Genomic DNA, 21,298 nt, shown 5'->3' on the forward strand with positions numbered 1-21,298 from the left:
TCCGCATGGCGCAAGACTCTGATGACCCTCTTTTCGTAGGTAGTGTAGTAGTGTGGGTTTTAGTTGTAATCCTCGCGATAGTGGCGCTTCACTGCCCATTACCGCGTAGAGTTGTACGGTGATGTACCATCTGATGTAATAAAAGTGTTATCAGCCTCTTGGGACTGATAAAGCATTACTTTTAAGTCTTCCCTGATGGGGGGACGCTTCAACCGCGGTGGCAGGCACCGTGGGGGCAAGCTCGGCCTCGTGCGTGGGCGCCGCCGCAGGCGCATCGGCGCGATCTCTGTCGGCGTGAGCCACTGTCGGCCCGCGAGCTCAACCCCTGCCCAGGCTAGCTCCGCCGCAGGGGCGGGGAGGAAGAAGGAGATGCTGACAAGTAGGGTGACCGTCAGCGAGAGAAAAGAGTTGAGTGAGAGGAGTGTGGATGACATTTAGGGTCTATTTGTAAGTGAGAGAGTTAATAGTAGTTTTTCTCGAAAACCACAGCTATTCCATCAAACGAATTTGCAGATTTTCTATAGCTTACAGTCCACCGAAGCTTTTTCACAAGCACAGCTCAAATACACTCCAAATGTATAATACGCACGAATCTCCTCTACGGTAGCGTAGAGGGACTACTTCCGTGTTCTCGAGCCTACCCACCAGCACCAACACACGACCCCACGGCTCAGGGCCCACCTGTCGGTACGCGAACTAGACAGCTAGAACGCGTCCGTCCCCTCGACCCCTCCCCACCCCCTCTCCCATTGCGTGTTTCCTGACGCCACCGTCTGTATTTATCTACCGCCGTTCCCCATCGGGAGTCCTCCATTCCGTCGATCCCGTCAAGCTCCTGATCCCGCGTCCCCTCCGCGCCTCGCTCTCCGGAGAGATCAGTACACTTCTTCGCTCGCTCGATGGCCCAGGTAACGCGGTGCTATCCATCCCCTCTGAGATTTCCGTGTCGAATTTAAGGTGCCGCCCTTTGATTAAGATTGGTGATTGATGTTTTGGAGTATCGAATGAACCGTTTCCCCCCAACAATTTTCGACAATTTCTTTACGGGTAGCAAATATCCTTCACTACAGGATCATAGCTCCTGAGATGCCATGGCGCCTTAGATGAATGCGTCCTCTTGGCTTGCGATTTAGGGCCTAATCTGTAGGTGCGAAATCGACTAGTTTAACCTACATAGATCTAAGGTTGAAATTGTTTTTATACCCAAGCTAGCATGTTTTCCATTGATGCTGTGAAAAATGGCCCTTTGTCCAGGCAATTTCGGGGCTATGTTATGCCAGATGCGACGACTTTATGGCATGGGAGTCCAGTACTTAACTATCAGGATGAGTGTTATATTTTTAATTGTTTACACTCGTTAAAAAAATGAAAACTGAAAAGTACTTGTAAAGCAGTGAGTTTATCTATTGAACATAACTAAGTAGCTATAATGGGCTTTGATGGTAAAGCTGAGCTGCTGAAGCCTGAGAGGAATACCTGTCTTCACTCTTCCACTCCAGGAAAAAGCTTGAAACTACTGTGTCTGCAGGAATCATTTTGTGTCTTGCTTTGCAAGATGTTTAAGTTGCAACCTTTTCATGATGGAAAAATTTAAATGCTCTGTATGGTGAGTTTGTTAGGATTATGCAATCATGGCATAACATACAAGCTATACAGTTATGCAATATGAGTTGTACCGGTAGTACATCTGTTGGTCATCATACAAAAGGGTTGGGGAAAAAACATTTGTCACCATACTGATTAGGAGGCAACAACTCATAGAAGTGTTAGCATTGGGAATTGCTATAGCTATGATGCCTGTGAAATCTGAAGAAGCACGTCCATTTTTGCCCTTATATTCAGCAGAAAATATTAATTCTCCAAATTTTGTTCTGGGTGCAGACTGTTGTACTCAGGGTTGGCATGTCCTGTGAAGGCTGTGTTGGAGCTGTTAAGCGAGTTCTGGGCAAAATGGAAGGTTGATTTGTTTCTCTTAATTTCTTCCTCTGATTGTTACCTATTTCAATTTGCAAGTGGAAGTCTGGAATTGAATACAACATTTTATTTCGATTGTTCTAAACTTCTAACTAAATCTCAACTTTCTCAATCAACCTTGGTCAAGCTGTGCACCTGGTGCTGAGTAAGGCTCTGGTAAAATGACCTATGGAATCTGAAGAACAAACTTGGCATGCTTTTCCAAATCTTCTTCACCAAGTAGATGGGTCAATTCAGTGAATTTGTCATTAAATACTTGAATGTGGTTAGAGAAAGTAGCATGCTGTTCTGGTTTCCTTGAACTTCTTGTTTCAAAGGATAGAAACAGCTAGTTTCTAGTTTCAGCAATTCAATTCTTTCTCTGTGTCAAAAAAAATTAATACAATTTTATCTCAAGTGCTGCTCTAAAGTCTTTAAGTTTTAACCTGCTAGCTTGTCCTACTCTGAATTTATCTCTGTTTATGTGAATACTTGTAATGGAATTACATTGCTATTTGCTATAAATGTTTTTGGTTAAACTTTTAAGCCAGTTGGTTTGATACTATTCTTAAATGATGGACTTATGCGGAAGAAAATTGAACTTTCGCAGTTTGACTATTAACATATTGCCTGATTAAATATGTTTTTATCTACTTACAGAGTATTTTGCAGACTCTGAATCTAAACCTATGTGTTGAACATGTGGTTGCTTCAGGTGTTGAGTCTTACGATGTAGACATCAAGGAGCAGAAGGTCACGGTGAAGGGTAACGTAACACCTGATGCAGTTCTGCAGACTGTTTCGAAGACGGGCAAAAAGACTTCGTTCTGGGATGCTGAGCCTGCAACCAACCAATCCACCGCACCTGCTGATGCTACTGCTTGACAAGTTGGATGTAACAAATTCCAGTGTAATTGTCTGGTAAAACTACAAATGTGTGGGGTCTGATGGTATTTAGCTTCACCATATTACAAATAATGCCAGACTGCTATTAAAATTTGTACATCCTGTATGCCCGCTATTCCTAGCCTGTAATGGTTTAACCAGTTTGGGATGATAATGGAGAGTTGCTTGTATGATATTTGACATGTTTTATAAGGCTTTGAGCGTTGTGCTACCGCCTCATGTTTCTTCAACTAGGATGCCTGCACACGCACAATGTCCCAACGGAGTGATGCATTTGTTTTGGTAGGAACAAAAAAGACTGGGGCATACTATATGACTTATCCAACCTGTACAAGTGCGTTTAAACAAGACAATGCGTGGGGAACTCGCTACGGGCATAAAAACTGAACCCGAAGACCGAACCAGAGAAAACCCGAAACCGAAACCGAAAATCCTGAATCCCGAAGCCCGAACAACATTTTCGGGTACCAGATGTGAAATCCCGAATTAATTTCAGGTATTTCGGGTTCTAACCCGCGGTACCCGAAATACCCGAACACCGTAGGCCTGCCTCTCTGCCTCAGGCCTGCCGAAAGGCCCAGTAGAGGAGCAACGGTAAGTGCCGGCCTCTGCCTCAGCCTAACTCGCGAGTCGCGACCTCAACCCTACGCTTGTGCCGCCCCAACCCGCCACGCCGCCGCCACCCCAAGCCCCCAACCCGCGCAGGCCAGGCGCGGAGGCGCCGCCCCAACCCGCCACGCCGCCGCCCCACCTTGCATCGCCAAGGCGCCAACCCGCCACCCCTTCCCACCCCAGCGGCAAGCACCATGGAGGCGCCGCCCCAACCCGCCACGCCCTGCCGGCCCAAGCCCCCAACCCGCACAGGCGCAGGCGCGGAGGCGCCGCCCCAACCCGCCACGCCGCCGCCCCACCCTGCGCCGCCAAGGCGCCAACCCGGCACCCCATCCCACCCCAGCGGCAAGCACCACAGAGGCGCCGCCTCACCCTGCACAGATTCACAGTCGACGGGCAAGGGACGGGCAAGGGACGACCGCCGACCAGGGTCCAGGACCAAGCAAGCATCTTCTTCCCTATTCTCTTTTCTTTCCCATTCTTGCTCATTGTAGTTGTAGCCGCTAGCTACTGTAAATTTGATATGGATTGTTCTGTTCATTTTTGTCATCTAGATGTTAGACCTAGAACTAGAACCTGGTCAGCACAGAGATATGGAGGTTGAGTCAGTGGCAGTAGGTACGCAGGCATCGCAGGTTGAGTCAATGGCAGTAGTAACTCACACATCGCAGTCACAGGATACAGATGGGGATGGAAGGAAGCCGATGGCATCAAGATCAGAGATGTGGCAGCACTTTGTTAAGATTACAGATGATAAGGGTATTGTTAGAAGTGCTAGGTGTAAATATTGCAGTCGTACCATGAAGGCAGACTCAAAGGCAAATGGTACATCTTCTTTGAAGAGACATTTCAATGTTTGCAAGCGCAATCCACACAAGTTTAACAAAGATCCAGCGCAAGGTATTCTACAAACAACTCAAGGTGAAGTTATTGGCACTTGGAGATTTGATTAAGATGAACTTAGGGCTGCATTTGCTGAGATGGTCATAGAAGATGAGCAGCCATTTTGCTTTGGTGAGAAACCAGGATTGAGAAAGTTTATGGCCAAAGCATGCCCACGTTTCCAGCTTCCATCTAGAAGAACATGTACTAGAGATACTGTGTGATGTTACTTCCAAGAGAAAGCCAAGGTGAAGAAATTCTTCAAAGATTCTTGTCAAAGGGTTTGCTTAACAACAGACTGCTGGACTTCTCAGCAGCAAGATGGCTACATGACTGTAACTGCTAGTTTTATTGATGATAATTGGAGAATGCATAAGAAAGTGATTGGTTTCTTCATGGTGAAGGGTAACAAAGGTGATGACATTGGTAAAAATGTGATCTGATGCATGACTGAATGGGGTTTAGAGAGTAATGACTATAACAGTTGACAATGCAAGTGCCAATGACACTGGTATTGGTTATTTGAGGAGGCAACTATTGTCGGTGTTTAACCGGCTGCCCACCGAGGGGTATACCCAAGGTGGTAAGTTTTGGGTGAGGAGACGCCGAGATCAGGAACTCGAGGGTAGGAACACAAGACTTTTAGACAGGTTCGGGCCGCACGGAGCGTAACACCCTACGTCCTGTATGGTGGTTTGTATTCCCTTTTGTGTAGAATGACCTAATGATCTTCTTCTTTTGAGAGGGGTCCCTGACCTCCCTTATATATCCGAGAGGCCAGGGTTACAAAGATACTAACCAATACCAGCTAAGGAATCGTACCAGAACATATCTCGAGTAGATTCCCCCTGTATCGGTTAGCCTTATCTCTTATTTAAACGGAATGAATAAGAGATAAACAAGATGAATAAGAGATAAGACGGACTTAATCTCTTAGACCTCTTTAAACTACGTTATGTGCCCAGCCCGGTGACCCCGGGTCTGACAAGCCCCCGAGCTCTTCGTAGCTGAGTACTGCAGGCTTATCGAGTACTTTCGAAGCAGTCTTTGACTTCTTCTGGATCTTCGTCTTGAAGTCCTTCTTCGAGTACTTGCTGGGCTGCATTGAAGCTATGAGGTGCTCATGCCCCGAATTTTTATTATGGTGTGCGATTTAAAAATCGCACTCCATATGGAGTAGCCCCCGAGCCTTAGGTTGAATCGGAGAATCAGGCTGAGGGTCCCATTAGTCTGTAATCCTCCTTATCCTTCAAAGAAATTTGAAAAATAAGTAGTCGATACCACGTACCCCGCAGCCCCCAAGCCTTAAATCCAAATCCTACAAATATGGAGATAAGGATCTAAAAACCGTGGCATTGGTGTTGCTCTGGAATTCTGAGAAAAACTCTTCGCCTCTGCATAGTGAAATTAAGCCTCCCGCTGGTTTATTTAACCGTGCGGTGGCTTAGAGTTTCTTCTGCACTCTCAGTCTTCATATGAGTCGTCTTCGAGTAGTTTTACGGCGTCCAGCCCCCGAGCTTACAAGCTAGGAGAGCCGAATGAGTCATGTCGAGTAGTGCGCATCGCCCGGCCCCCGAGCCTGGGAACTAGCGAAACTGCGATGGCACGCCGCGCTGCCTGGAGGGTTGTTGCTGAATCTTGACCTGAAAAAAGACAATGCACACATTATGTAGCATAATGCGAAGATACCGAGTAGTACTCAGTAATAATATAAATACACCAAAATTTATTCGGTGTAAAAATTTCGCGTCTTGCTCTTGCTAGGCCATGTAATTTCCCCGGGCAGTTAGCCTGTTACGTTTAAGCACCTGATCCCTGATGGCCGTAGACCATAGCGTAGGGAGCTTAGCCGCATGCACGCGTAAGAGCATAGGCTTACAGAAGAGTCGAGGTTTCACGGATTAAGGCGTGTGCTACCCGAGTACTTTAGCAACCGTTAAGAGAAGACAAAGAAGTTGTCATGCGACAAAGAGGATGCGCAGTGCGCAAAGATAATCGGCGAAGTGTAGCTCTGGAGGGTTTCATACCCATCGAGAGACGTACACGGACAAGTAATCGATCATGGTGTAGCCCCCGAGGGTTTCATGCCCGTCGAGAGGCGTACCAAAAAAGGTAGCTGATCTTGTGAAGAACAAGTCGGAAAAGGTATAAATCACTTAGCTTGATTCGTGGACGAATGTCGACGAAGCCGTGGAGCTCGTTGATGAAGCTGCGACGATTTGTTGATGAAGCTCGACTAGTTGGAACCGATTCCGACTAGTTTTCGAGTCGAGACGAGTAGTTGCTGTAGTCGTCGGCGAGCTGCCGATCGTCCTCGCGAAGTCGAAGTAGTCGAACACGTTGCTGCCGCGCGCGGATATTGCGGCACGAGCCGAAGTTGAGCCGGGTCGTCGAGGTCGACGGCTGCGGTGCATCGACGCTGTAGCACAAGGTGAAGTCGAGCCGAGTAGTCGAGATCGATGTAGCCGTTCGCTGAAGGATCCGATCTCGAACTCGATGAATCGATCTGTCGATGCACATGCGTGAAGGTAGCAATCCACCACCTGGTGAACTAGAAAGATGCCATCGAGTTCGCCGGCGGATCTTCGACGCGCTTCCCTACCTGGCGCACCAGCTGTCGGTGTTTAACCGGCTGCCCACCGAGGGGTATACCCAAGGTGTTAAGTTTTGGGTGAGGAGACGCCGAGATCAGGAACTCGAGGGTAGGAACACAAGACTTTTAGACAGGTTCGGGTCGCACGGAGCGTAAGACCCTACGTCCTGTATGGTGGTTTGTATTCCCTTTTGTGTAGAATGACCTAATGATCTTCTTCTTTTGAGAGGGGTCCCTGACCTCCCTTATATATCCGAGAGGCCAGGGTTACAAAGATACTAACCAATACCAGCTAAGGAATCGTACCAGAACATATCTCGAGTAGATTCCCCCTGTATCGGTTAGCCTTATCTCTTATTTAAACGGAATGAATAAGAGATAAACAAGATGAATAAGAGATAAGACGGACTTAATCTCTTAGACCTCTTTAAACTACGTTATGTGCCCAGCCCGGTGACCCCGGGTCTGACAAGCCCCCGAGCTCTTCGTAGCTGAGTACTGCAGGCTTATCGAGTACTTTCGAAGCAGTCTTTGACTTCTTCTGGATCTTCGTCTTGAAGTCCTTCTTCGAGTACTTGCTGGGCTGCATTGAAGCTATGAGGTGCTCATGCCCCGAATTTTTATTATGGTGTGCGATTTAAAAATCGCACTCCATATGGAGTAGCCCCCGAGCCTTAGGTTGAATCGGAGAATCAGGCTGAGGGTCCCATTAGTCTGTAATCCTCCTTATCCTTCAAAGAAATTTGAAAAATAAGTAGTCGATGCCACGTACCCCGCAGCCCCCAAGCCTTAAATCCAAATCCTACAAATATGGAGATAAGGATCTAAAAACCGTGGCATTGGTGTTGCTCTGGAATTCTGAGAAAAACTCTTCGCCTCTGCATAGTGAAATTAAGCCTCCCGCTGGTTTATTTAACCGTGCGGTGGCTTAGAGTTTCTTCTGCACTCTCAGTCTTCATATGAGTCGTCTTCGAGTAGTTTTACGGCGTCCAGCCCCCGAGCTTACAAGCTAGGAGAGCCGAATGAGTCATGTCGAGTAGTGCGCATCGCCCGGCCCCCGAGCCTGGGAACTAGCGAAACTGCGATGGCACGCCGCGCTGCCTGGAGGGTTGTTGCTGAATCTTGACCTGAAAAAAGACAATGCACACATTATGTAGCATAATGCGAAGATACCGAGTAGTACTCAGTAATAATATAAATACACCAAAATTTATTCGGTGTAAAAATTTCGCGTCTTGCTCTTGCTAGGCCATGTAATTTCCCCGGGCAGTTAGCCTGTTACGTTTAAGCACCTGATCCCTGATGGCCGTAGACCATAGCGTAGGGAGCTTAGCCGCATGCACGCGTAAGAGCATAGGCTTACAGAAGAGTCGAGGTTTCACGGATTAAGGCGTGTGCTACCCGAGTACTTTAGCAACCGTTAAGAGAAGACAAAGAAGTTGTCATGCGACAAAGAGGATGCGCAGTGCGCAAAGATAGTCGGCGAAGTGTAGCTCTGGAGGGTTTAATACCCATCGAGAGACGTACACGGACAAGTAATCGATCATGGTGTAGCCCCCGAGGGTTTCATGCCCGTCGAGAGGCGTACCAAAAAAGGTAGCCGATCTTGTGAAGAACAAGTCGGAAAAGGTATAAATCACTTAGCTTGATTCGTGGACGAATGTCGACGAAGCCGTGGAGCTCGTTGATGAAGCTGCGACGATTTGTTGATGAAGCTCGACTAGTTGGAACCGATTCCGACTAGTTTTCGAGTCGAGACGAGTAGTTGCTGTAGTCGTCGGCGAGCTGCCGATCGTCCTCGCGAAGTCGAAGTAGTCGAACACGTTGCTGCCGCGCGCGGATATTGCGGCACGAGCCGAAGTTGAGCCGGGTCGTCGAGGTCGACGGCTGCGGTGCATCGACGCTGTAGCACAAGGTGAAGTCGAGCCGAGTAGTCGAGATCGATGTAGCCGTTCGCTGAAGGATCCGATCTCGAACTCGATGAATCGATCTGTCGATGCACATGCGTGAAGGTAGCAATCCACCACCTGGTGAACTAGAAAGATGCCATCGAGTTCGCCGGCGGATCTTCGACGCGCTTCCCTACCTGGCGCACCAGCTGTCGGTGTTTAACCGGCTGCCCACCGAGGGGTATACCTAAGGTGGTAAGTTTTGGGTGAGGAGACGCCGAGATCAGGAACTCGAAGGTGCAAGGAACACAAGACTTTTAGACAGGTTCGGGTCGCACGGAGCGTAAGACCCTACGTCCTGTATGATGGTTTGTATTCCCTTTTGTGTAGAATAACCTAATGATCTTCTTCTTTTGAGAGGGGTCTCTGACCTCCCTTATATATCCGAGAGGCCAGGGTTACAAAGATACTAACCAATACCAGCTAAGGAATCGTACCAGAACATATCTCGAGTAGATTCCCCCTGTATCGGTTAGCCTTATCTCTTATTTAAACGAAATGAATAAGAGATAAACAAGATGAATAAGAGATAAGACGGACTTAATCTCTTAGACCTCTTTAAACTACGTTATGTGCCCAGCCCGGTGACCCCGGGTCTGACAACTATGTAAAACAAATATTTCTAATGGCAAGTACTTGCACATGAGGTGTGCGGCACACATTATTAACCTCATCATGCAAGATGGCCTAAAAGAAGTGGACCTCTCTGTGAAGCGTGTTAGAGCTGCTGTTAGATATATTAGAAATGGAGGTTCAAGAATAGTGAAATTTAAGGAACTTATATAGGAAGAGAAGTTGACCAATAAGCCATTTCTGAAGCTTGATGTCCCAACAAGATGGAACTCCACTTATCTCATGCTTAAAGCTGCAATTGTTTATGAGAAATGTTCACTAGGTTAGTTGATGAAGATGTGAGTTATGTTATTGACCTACCTGAAGCAAGGGATGGAATTGATCATCCAGATGAAACTGATTGGCAAAATGTGAGGAAGATGGCTGATTTTCTAGAACATTTCTATGATCTTACTATTCGTGTCTCTGCTACACTCAATATCACTTCACATACATTCTTTCATGTGATTGGAGAAGTGTATTTATTGATTCAATCTTGGCTGAATAGTACATATGTTGTGCAATCAGCAATGCGCAGGAGAATGAAAGATAAATTTGATAAATATTGGGGACTTTGGCACACCAGCAATACGATTGTGAATGAAGGGGAGGGGAAAGGGAAAGGAGAACCTAAATCTAATGATTTTTGTTGCTGGTTGTCTTGATCCAAGATACAAGTTATCTATGTACACAAAGATAACTGTGGAAGAGATATTTGGTGAGGAAAGGCGACAACTAGTTTGGGAAGCAATTAACACTTGTGTTCATGAGTTATTTGAAGAATACAAGAAAATGTATGGTCCAGCTGAGGACATATCTGATCAAAGTTATACGGTAGCATCAAAGGGAGGTAGAGGTGCCAAGCTGAAAGAAGTCATCGCTAAGAGGACGAAGCTAGGCAATGCTTCAAGCAACAATACCAAGTCTGAACTTGACAAATATCTTGCTGAAGAAACTGAAGACACTGAAATGAAAATTGACCTTTTAGTGTGGTGGAAAGCATCTGAGCAGAGGTTTCCAATTTTGTCTCGCTTGGCCCGCGATGTGCTTGCTATACCTATCTCATCGGTAGCTTCAGAATCGGCATTTAGCACAAGTGGACGCATTCTAGATGACTTCCGAAGCTCCCTTACTCCATTCATTCTTGAAGCACTAGTATGTACACAAGATTGGCCGAGAAGGTCAGTACCTGTTGACATTAAAGAAAATATCGAGGAATTAACCATGATGGAATAAGGTACAACAACAATCCTTCAATTAGTTGCTGCAATATTATTAAATTGGTCACTCCTTTTTATTCCACTATTGACATGACATTGGTTTGTTGCAGAATTAATTAAGGAATTTAGTGTAAAAGGAAAACCCAAACAACAAGCTTCCACTTCAAGGACACATGCAACAACGACGGGCAGCAACTCCATTCCTGGTTGCATTCCTGGGAGCGGGACATCTTAAATTGTGTGTTATTTTGTTCACAACGGGAAACAATATATCTTGCTGACTTGCTGTTATTCCATTAACTTGTGTGATTGTGTGGTACTGTTATGTGTTATCATGTTATGTGTGATTGTGTGGAACCAACTCATGAGTCTAATGTTGTTGCTGGAAATCTGGAATGTATTGATGTTTATGCTGCTGGAAATCTGGAATATTGTTTATGCTGCTGCTTTTTGTTGTTTTTTTTGCTGCTGGAATGTGTGCTTTGTACAGATTTCGGGTAATATGGGTAATCCCGAATCCGAACCTGAATTTTCAGGTACCCAAAATATCGGATATTAAAATTTTAGATACACTTTCGAGTAGCAATTTGGAAATCACTCGGCTGAGCCTAATTTCCCCACAGAATAGCATCCGGCCTATAGACACCGGGAAGCATTCCCCGTCCCTTGTCTCACTCCCCTCGACTCCGCGAGCTCGAGCGGGAGAGCGCCGCCGCTGCCTGCCGATCTCCTCCTCCGACCTCGCGACTGCAGCTTCTCCTCCGCCGACGTCTCAGGTGGTTCCCCCTCCCCATCACCACGCATGCCCCTCCCCCCACCCCACTACGGTTCCCCTCTCCTTTCCTCGCACCAGAGTAGATCTTGCTGAAGAAGACTTGCAATCAGGAGCAGAGCAACATCAGGACGTGGGCTGGACGCAGTGAGTAGGTGATCTGACACACGCTTCTCTTCCTCTCCCTGGCCCTTCCTAGGTCGGCCTCTCATTCCAGGTAAAGCTCAATCGAACTCTGATGTGCCATGGCTCCAAATCCATGCCTGTACTCCCAAACTAGCCCTAAAAATGTTGATGTAACTGAATTCTGATGTATTGTGTACTCTATTCAGAATGTATTGAGTAGCTTTGGATACTGAAATCATGCTTTAGCTTTTGACGATTCATAATTCATATTGTCCTTAATACGAAATTAGCACGCTGAACTGTTGGATGTAATCCCTGTGCTCAGTAGTGTTCAGTACTTCAGTGTCAAGAGTCTGTTTGTTTCAGTTAGCACAGTCTGTTAGTCAGCGGTCTGTCTTTTTGTTTCAGTTAGCAGAGTTTGTTTGTAAGAGTCCTTTTGTAATCTCTGATCTGTTTCATTTTGTCTGACCGTTGAAAGAAAGTGATTACATATATTAAGGCAGTTGTAACATCAATAAAAAAGGAGCCTGATTATTAGATATAGCAGTAAATATTTTCAAGTTTATGGATTGTTTAGTATATCTGCAGTTTTTGGTTGCTTCTCATACGACAGACTTTGGCTCTTATAAGTTCACACTTCACCGTACAGTTTGACTACTAACCACCTTGTTCTGTACAAACTGGTTATTGGCAATTGTTATGAATGCATACTTTTAGATACCTAATTTTGAAAAGCAAGTCATAATTATTCTAATGGATGATTCTCGTTTTTTTTGGACCTGGATGATTGTCTATCCAAGTGAAGTAGTAGGATCTGGATGATATCTATTTTATTTGATAGCTGAACCATATTCATTTTTTTAAATATCTATTTCATTTGATAGCTGAATCATATTCATTTTTTTGATCTGATGCAAAGTAGTAGGATAATTTATTTGATAATTAATATGTCCTTGCTATATGATCATACGAGTATTGTTCTATTTTTTCGAGGCATTACCTTAGCTGCTGCCTTGTACCATGTTAGTAATTTGACTGTTGATATGCTTTTCTAGAGTAGACTGTCAATAATTGATCTAGAAACAATGTTTTACCAACTCTTTAGCTCTAGCTATTTACCACTGGTTATCATGTTGTTTGGTGCTGTTGCAGTGAGAAGGTATGGACTGAATGTTCTAGTAGTAGTACTGATTTATTGTATGATAAAATACAATCTGTTAGTTAGTTCAAAAATAAAATCTGTTACTAGCTCAGTATCTATTAGCCTCTCAAATAAAATGTTTTTAGCTCAGAATTCAGCATTCTACCTTCTTGAGTTTATTTAATCCCTGCAATGCATTCAGTATTTGGCATTCAGCTTATGTGGTTTCTTTATGTTACTTGCAGAGCACTTGATGGAAGCAATTCATCTCTTTTGTTCATCCACGTGATTTTTCTTTGGTTTTCTTGGAAGAAACTACTACCTAGCTAGCTAGTATTCTATCTCCATGGTCCGTCTTCTCCATGATTTTTAGCTCCAACTGTGGACAACGCCATATGAAAACGATTCATCTCTGTTAACAGTGTCTGGTGGTTGATACAATCTTTTGATTGCTGATTTTCATTGATCTCAGTAGTTAGTAATATAGGATTTGCATGGTGTGAATTTTTTAGCCATGTCTCATCATGAGTATGTTAGTTGGTGCCGATCGAGGTGGATTAAGCTTATATGTAATAGCATGTGCCTGTTACCCCCAAGGACCATACAGTAACTATTTTGCTATTTTGGATGATATCTTGATAACATACGGATTAAGCCTATATGGACTAGTATAACATCTGACACTTTGTATTTTGTATTTGTTTATCTCCTAATAAAATGTTGACTACATGGACTAGTAAAACAATGCATACAGTTTCTCTATTGCAATACACAAGCGAACATAAAGTAAGCAAACGCCAACAGGCCTTTAAGCAGCTTCCAAACGGCAGCAGGGTAATTTCCCCCAGTGGGGGGATCGTCCCTGTGGATGGAGGAGGATTCTGTCATCCAAGGAAATTACCGTGAGAGGCTTTTTTCCCTGGGTTAATTAACACCTGCTGCCAAAGTAGCCCTAAACTCATCCTTGACGAATGTTCAGCGAATCAGCATGGACGAAATGGCGAAAATTTAGGTTATGGCTTGTCGATATCGGCTTACTGATCAGCTAGAAGAAAACACATCTGTAGATGGACAGCTGATGGCTTGTACTCCTTGTTATGAAGATATTAGATTAGTGATCAATTTATTGTAATTAAATAATTAGTTAGTAATTAATGATATCATTAGCAGTTACTAATCACGAAAGGATCCATCCCGAAGGGCGTGTCCCTTTGATCCTTGGCCCCTTGAGCATGTATATAAATGGTGGTCCTCATTAATGGAATACACAATCACTTTCAGCATCCATTCTCTCAACTTTTTCCACTCCAACACGTTATTAGCACCATACTCTATTGAGCGCAAGAAAGAAGGCAGAGGCTTGTCGGCCTCACAAAGGACACCAGAACAATACAGTGCGAACAGAACGGCTGGACCGGTTTCACAAACCTGTCAGACCGGTTGTGGGGGACCGGTTTCAACCGGTCTGACCGGTTCTGGAGCTTTGGTGGCATATCAATCATCTTCCGAACCAATTACTAGTATACCTACTGTTCAGGTTGATTTTAGCCGAACAAATGGTTTGCTGGTTATTGTGTTCCTCCATACGCAGCTATGACATATAATACATATCCTATCCATACCCAAAGTTCAGGTAGAGTCGCCTATTATTCCAAGTGCTAGTAGGAGGGTCGTAGCACTTTGAGTAATGTGGTTGTAAGGTGGAATTAAGCGCTAGGATGTTAAAACGCGCTCATTTTGTGTTGGTTGAACTTGTTGAATGCTTGTGGACTAAAGTTAAGTCGGCCTTATGGTTATGATTATGCCTAAATGCTATTAGTGTAGCCGTATTCATGCAAGTTAATCTTGCGTGATCTTTGCATGCTTGCTAGAAACTTATTATGAGCCTTATATTATTGTGTGGGAACGATGTGAGGTAACGACGTATTGCACTTATATATTGCATGCATGCACTCATACGCATATAATAATTTATGAAGTATGTAAGTGACCGTTTCTCGTCCTTTTTGATCTCCAAATCTGCCCTAAATGATCTCAAATGTTGACGTCCAAATCTTTTGCGCTTGTCAAACTTATGTCTCTAGTAACCGGATATTTATAATTTTTCTTTGATAGTTATCATTCGATTCTCGATCTTATGTCAAATCATTATCTACGCTTTATCATTTCATCGCTTCTCCTTAAGATCATTACCTTTCTTCCTCGGTCGCTAACCTATTTTAATTCTTGCTAGGATGAATTTGCGTTCGGGAACCGGCACAAACTGCGGGAACGGTTCGGGTGGGAATAACAACAACAACAACAACGATCTTCCCAACCCTCCCATCCACCCTACTCTTGTGGATGTGCTTGCCCAACAAACTCAACTCCTCGGGCAATTGGTCAACCATATTGGCAACTTGGGCAACGCCGGCAATCAAGCTCCTAGAGAAGAGCCTCAAGTGAACAAGTATGGGGATTTCTTTCGCACCAACCCACCCATCTTCCATGGCTCCAAAGATCCTCTCGATGCGGATTTTTGGCTTCATGTCATTGAGGAGAAGCTCAATCTCATCCAATGTGAGCAACATGAGAAGGTTTTATTCGCTGCTCACCAACTCCATGATACCCCGGGGGCTTGGTGGCGGAATTGGAAGGCCTCGCAACCCGCGAATCACCGCTTCACGTGGGAGGAATTCTGGACGGCATTTCGCTCCTTCCACATCCCCAAGGGTATCATGGACATCAATAAGAAGGAATTCCTCAATCTCACTCAAGGTCATCAGAATGTAATGTCTTATGTCAATGCCTTCAACGCTCTCTCTCAATATGCACCCGATGAAGTGTCTACCGATGCTAAGAAGCGGGAGAGGTTTTATGACGGCCTCTTGGAAGAATTGCAAGACGAGCTCTCTACCACCAAGTTTGATGACTTCAATGACTTGGTGAATATTGCTAGTCACGCCGAACAGACTTGAGGCCAAGAACAAGTGTCTCGCTCCTAACTCGGCAGGTGGTAGCTCCTCCCGCCCACGTGTTGGGCCACAACCTCCCCCACCTCGTGCGCCAGGTGCGCAACCACCGCGCCCTATGTGGGTTCTACGCCACCCTCAACCACCTCAAGGACAAGCTCCAAGGCCGGCCAATGCTTATTGGAACAACCCAAGCGGTGCCGCAAGGGGTCCATGCTACAATTGTGGTGGCATGGGCCACATCTCCAAGAATTGTCCATCTCCAAGGCAAGGCGGTGCCTCCAATGCGCCGAGGCCCAACAACCCTCCACCGCAAGCGCCACGTCAAGGCGCCAAGCCATCACAAGCTCCTAAGCGTGGCCGCCTCAACTACACCACCGCGGAAGAGATTCCGGAGGATGCCGACATGCTCATGGGTACGCTTCTCAAAAATTCTCATCCCGCCCTTGTTCTTTTTGATTCCGGAGCTACCCTTTCTTTCATTAACAAGAAATTCATGACGCATGGTAATCTTCAAATACAAACCCTACCACTACCATATCACATAGAATCACTGGGTGGGGAAATCATCTCAAAACATTTTGTAGATAAAGTTCCAATTCTTATTGAGGGAGCTACCTTTCGAGCAAATCTTCTCATCCTAGATAAGCTAGGTTTAGATGTGATCTTTGGAATGAATTGGTTGGGAAAACATGATGGGGTTATCAAATGTGAGCCACACACCATCGATCTTGTGACACCCTAGGTGTCAAATAGAGCAAGCCAATAGGAAGAATGTTTGGTGTGGATTAAATTGTGTGAAAACTAAATAAAGTTATGAAAATAAGGGTATTTGTGTAAATTTATGAAAGTACAAGTCCTTTTATGTAATTTAGTTGAAGTATAAAATTAACATCCAAAAATTACCAAGGGTCAAAATGTAAAAGGTGAAAGTCATCATGACCAGTCATAAATGCTTGCAGATAAGCCAAAGATTACATAAAATTTACACTACTAAGCACAAAAACTTTACTAAGTTTGAGTTGAGTGCAAAATTGTAAAATAAAGCAGTGTACTTTAGGTTTCTGAACTTGAGCCCTAAAGCAAGGTTGTAGGATTTGAAAAGTTCTACAACTTCTATTTTGACCATTTCCTCATTAGAGCTTTGGATCAGTGGGAAAATTCTATTTACAGTGAAGTCCCTGAGGTTTTGCAATTTCCAATGAGGTCCCTCGGACCTCCTCCCCTCTTCTTCCTCCTCTGGCACATGCTCTGCTCTGCCTCTGCTCCTCTGCAGCACCACCGCCCGCTGTTCTCGGCCGTCCCTCGCCACCTCCTGCCATGCTCCACCTCCACGCGTCGATCCCCAGCCCGAGCGCCGCTCTAGCTCCCCTCTTCTGGCCTCCCGCGTGCTTGACACGCCCCTCTCCTCTCCTGCCCGAGCTCCCGCCGAGCGACAGCTCGCAGCCGCCGTGGCAAATGCCGGCGTTTCCTCCTCTTCCCTCGCCCAGTTTTAGCTACCGTGAGCTCCTCTGGTTCAAGCCCTTTCCATTCTGCTCGTTTTTCCCTTTGCCGTGCACACACAGAACCCCGAACACCGCCGCCGCCTCCTCCCTCAACTCCGGCACCCTCCTGCTCGCCGTGGGCAGCCCACCCCAGTTTACCCCGCACCACTACAACCCCCTAGGAAGCTTCCCCTCACCTCACTGATGCTCCCAAGCCACCCCGTGGCCGGACCTCCACCGGAACTACCTCACCGTCGATCCCCTCTTCACCGGTAAGCTCCTGCTGCCGTCGAGCCCTTACCCTTGCCCCTCCTCCGTCCAATTCGATCACCCCAACAGCTTCCCCTCATCCTGCTGCAGCAGTCAAGCCCGAGCTTGGCCCTCATCCTCACCAGGAACCCCTCACCGACGAGCTCCCTTCCGCCGCCGTCTCGGCCGCCGTGGGAACCTCACCTCCGGCCATCCCCTCTTCCTCCCAAGGCCACCCATGGAAGCGCCGTGAGCTCCTGGTACCCGTAGACCAGCTCTTCTCCACCCCCCGCCGTCCCCTCGCCAAAATTTGGCCGGCGACATCTCTGCCCTTCTTCCCCGACGAGCCAAGGGCATTTCTATAAAGATTTCAAAAGTTCTAAGGGTCTTTCTGCAAGATTTCTGCACCCCCCAATTCAAAAGCTGTGAACTTCAAAAATGTGTAGAAAATTGTAGAAACTTCAGAAAAATGCCAAACTAGTTTTATTTGAATGCTTAAGTTAAACTCGACTGCTTTTATATAGTAAGTTTGAGCTATATATGTGTATTTTCTGATGTAAATTAAATACTAGGAAATGAGTGTTTTAATTGTATCTCATGTTGTATGCATGTGTTGTAGCTGAATTTTGGAATCTAGGTTGTATGTTCCATGTGTAGCTCTGTGTACAAATCTCAAGTTCTTTACTACTCTTTTGCTTAGAAATTCAAGTACCTTTGTTATATGTTGATGAAATGCTTAGATTTTAATTAAGGATGTTTCTGTTAGTATTTGTATTTGAAATTTATACCATAACTTCCTTTTTGGATGTGTAATCCATAGTAAAAATGTTAGGATTAATAGTAGGCCATACACCAGGTTATGAATTTTTGCTTGTTTCCAAAGATAATTCATTTATGCTAGTTTTTATTCATGGAAAATTATAAAAATATTTTGAGGTGTTACTCTTAAGTAGTGTAGCATGCCCACAAATTCTTAACCCATGATCAGGTGCAGAACAACTAAAATAATAGAACTTGATAAATAGATCCATATTAAATGATAACCTAAAGTTATTAAAGATAATTAGCTAATCAAATAAATAAAGGTGTTAAAGGTAATTAATTTAATTATTTAAGATAATCAAACATGTTGCCTTATGCAGTTAGTTAAATGTTTAGGGTTACCACCCACGTTACTTAATGTAACTAAGTGGTTTAATTAATGCCCGATAAATGACTGCCTAGTAAAGGGCAACTGTGTTGTTTGCTAGTTTGTAATGTTAGGTTCGTTTGATTGCAACTTTATTGTGAAATAGCATAAAAGTCTATGCATTTTCTAAAGTGCATCATTTTCATTACATGTAGACTCGATGCTTCTCGCCGACGGAGACTATCAGATTCTCTCAGAACCCGAAGTAGAAGTCTCTGAAGACGCCAGGAACATCGTCGGAGAATTAACTGAAGCCCCGAACCTGAGTTCGGAAGAATTTGTTAACGTATCTGACACCGGCCTCGCTAGTGAAGGCAAGCCCCGGACATAAACCCACTACTTTAGTTACACTGCAATCTATATTTATATATATACTTGTGCATTAAGTTCTTAGGAATTGTCTGGAAACCCTAGTTTCATATCCCTAGGAACCGATGTACTGAATATTAGAACCTGAGTCCGACTTGTGCTATGCTAATAGGACTGGTAAAAGTCGTGTGATTTCCTGTCACTCGCGCGACATAGGAATTGGTTGTTTACGATCCTGCAATCACTATAAGGATGACGGACGGGGTTATGTGTAGTATCTTGAAAAGAAATGATACCCCATCTGTGTTGATGAATTTGGTTAAGGTCGCAGTGTGTGGTAGTGGCAGTTAAGCATTTGAAAGTACTAGCCACATGCTGTGAAATATGGTAAGCAGTAAGCCTAGTAACCTGTCGGCCCGGCAAGTGGACTCGTCTCCCACCACTCGACTTTTAATTTATGTTTACATGCACCCACGTGTGGGAATACGTGTTGCAGGGTAACCAGGAGTATGGTCATATAGTCGCGCTATAGACATACATCCTGCACATTGGATGTGCGTATGGTCCTGCAGTCGTTTGTGGTGGCATTGTTCCACGACCCAGAATGAAAGGCAAACGGTTGCTTCGGAACGACCTGTTGGTGTTCCAAGCGTGTGAGTTAGGTTTACCTTGCAAGGGTTAAAATTCGATTCAGAATCATCCGTTTCTCGCTGAGATTGAGACTGCTTAACTCTTTTGCCACATAGAGTAATAAGAGAAATCTTATGATGAGTAATACTGAGGTATGCTTTAAAGAGGCTCTACCTTGGTTGAATAGTTATAGGTGCTTACCTAGAATGGTTAAAGGAACTAGAAACTGAAAGCTAAAATATGAAAATAAGGATCTACTTTTTGTTGCTTTTCAGCTGAGACAAAACCCGAAAACCTCATTAAAGCCTTCATGGTCTAGTTATGGGCTAAGTATACCCTAATTCCGGGTAAGACTTGCTGAGTATTAGAGTACTCAGTCTTGCAATATGATTTTATTTCAGGTAATGTCTCTGAAGACCCTACTCTTCCCATGCCTTGGCCCTATGCTTTGTCTGATGGTTGGTCCGTGGAGTGGGACCCGTCCCCAGCCAACACCGACCCTAACGAGTGATGTCATGCCATGGCTTAGCATGATGTCCATACTGGCGACATGTATAGTTATCGTACTTTGAATTCCGCTGCTGTGAACTTGAATTTTTAAACTGGTTTGTAATAACTTCTATCAGTCTAGTACTTATGTTATCCTAAAAACTCTTGTAATATAAGTGCCTGTGATGTAAAATATGATGGTGATTGTATCTCTGGACTCGCTTTCGTGCGAGGTATCTTGTTTGATCCTGCATTCGGTGGTTTATCGGAACGTTACCCGACAGGCCAAGGCGTTACACCGTTTGAAGTATGATTGGAGCCCTTAAGAGAAAGGACTTGCGTACTTGAGCCGGTGTAATTCAGGTTAGTTCTGCCACAGCTGGTATCAGAGCTAACAAGTGTACCCTGGAGATATAATTATCCTTAAAAATGTCTTTTAGTATAAAATCGAACCAACAAAGTATTTCGTAAAACTACGTTGGTTGCGTCAAGGATTGTGCTTAGTACGAAAAGCCCTAGGGTAATATTTCATATGGGAATTAAAGGTGGCTATAGTATATGTATATAACTTTGACTTCCAGCACTATTTTCTGTAAACTTTAAATTTATGCACAATCAACTTTACATCCTGGAACGACACTTTCGATGTTGAGGTAAGAAGGTAAGGATCCTCAGCTAACTGGGGAGTTTGCCTTCCCGTCGGTGATGCGAACCGAACGCTGTTTCTCAAGCAGTGGCCTACTTGAGATGCTGCCAATGTATCAATTTCGGTTGATTATATTGGGAGTATATGGTTAAGCTTAGGGTATGAACAGCAGTACCCCCGCATTTTTACGGTATTCCGTGAATACGTTGCTTCGATAACATATGAAAACGTTGTCTGTACGGCGGTAATTGTACGGATGCTGTTTCTATAGTGAATAGTAATGTTTGAGGACACTTTCATGAGTGCTGGCATGGAAGGTTCGTATATATTGTGGTTTTCTGCAGGTACGCTAACCACGGTTAAATAGGTTAAGATGAAAAAGGATATCCGACTAGCTATTATAGGGAGAGTTGAATATATTGTGCCACCGAAACTAATCACGTAAGTCCAAACATATTTGGCAATTTTCTTGAGTTGTGAGGACGCGTAGCACGTGCATGCATATTCTTTGATTTGATTGAATGAGTGGTATGGTTTGTTGTTTTATGGATGACTAGAGTGTTGTTAGTCCCTAGTACAGTCTTG

General features: G+C 44.7%; 1 protein-coding gene and 1 long non-coding RNA gene across 2 annotated transcripts; both read left to right on the forward strand.

Moving 5' to 3' along the window:
- Positions 1-733: 733 nt before the first annotated feature.
- Positions 734-3,046, forward strand: LOC112903367 (copper transport protein ATX1). The gene is made up of 3 exons (XM_025972611.1): positions 734-908; positions 1,882-1,957; positions 2,669-3,046. The coding sequence occupies exons 1-3, from the start codon at positions 900-902 to the stop codon at positions 2,836-2,838; spliced, it is 255 nt and encodes an 84-aa protein (XP_025828396.1). The 5' UTR covers positions 734-899; the 3' UTR covers positions 2,839-3,046.
- Positions 3,047-11,327: 8,281 nt separating this feature from the next.
- On the forward strand, positions 11,328-13,442 carry LOC112901924. Its single transcript, XR_003230438.1, has 3 exons — positions 11,328-11,503; positions 11,613-11,716; positions 13,012-13,442. It is a non-coding gene; the product is annotated as an uncharacterized LOC112901924 (long non-coding RNA).
- The last annotated feature ends 7,856 nt before the right edge of the window (positions 13,443-21,298 follow it).

The sequence above is a fragment of the Panicum hallii genome, chromosome 8 (genome assembly GCF_002211085.1).
Source record: "Panicum hallii strain FIL2 chromosome 8, PHallii_v3.1, whole genome shotgun sequence".
Taxonomy (NCBI): domain Eukaryota; kingdom Viridiplantae; phylum Streptophyta; class Magnoliopsida; order Poales; family Poaceae; genus Panicum; species Panicum hallii.

What these genes read in the sequence shown, in the direction of transcription:
- LOC112903367 (XM_025972611.1), top strand. An exon ending in AGTTCTGGGCAAAATGGAAG is followed by an intron (nt 1,958 to 2,668) that starts GTTGATTTGTTT and finishes TGGTTGCTTCAG; the next exon opens with GTGTTGAGTCTTACGATGTA.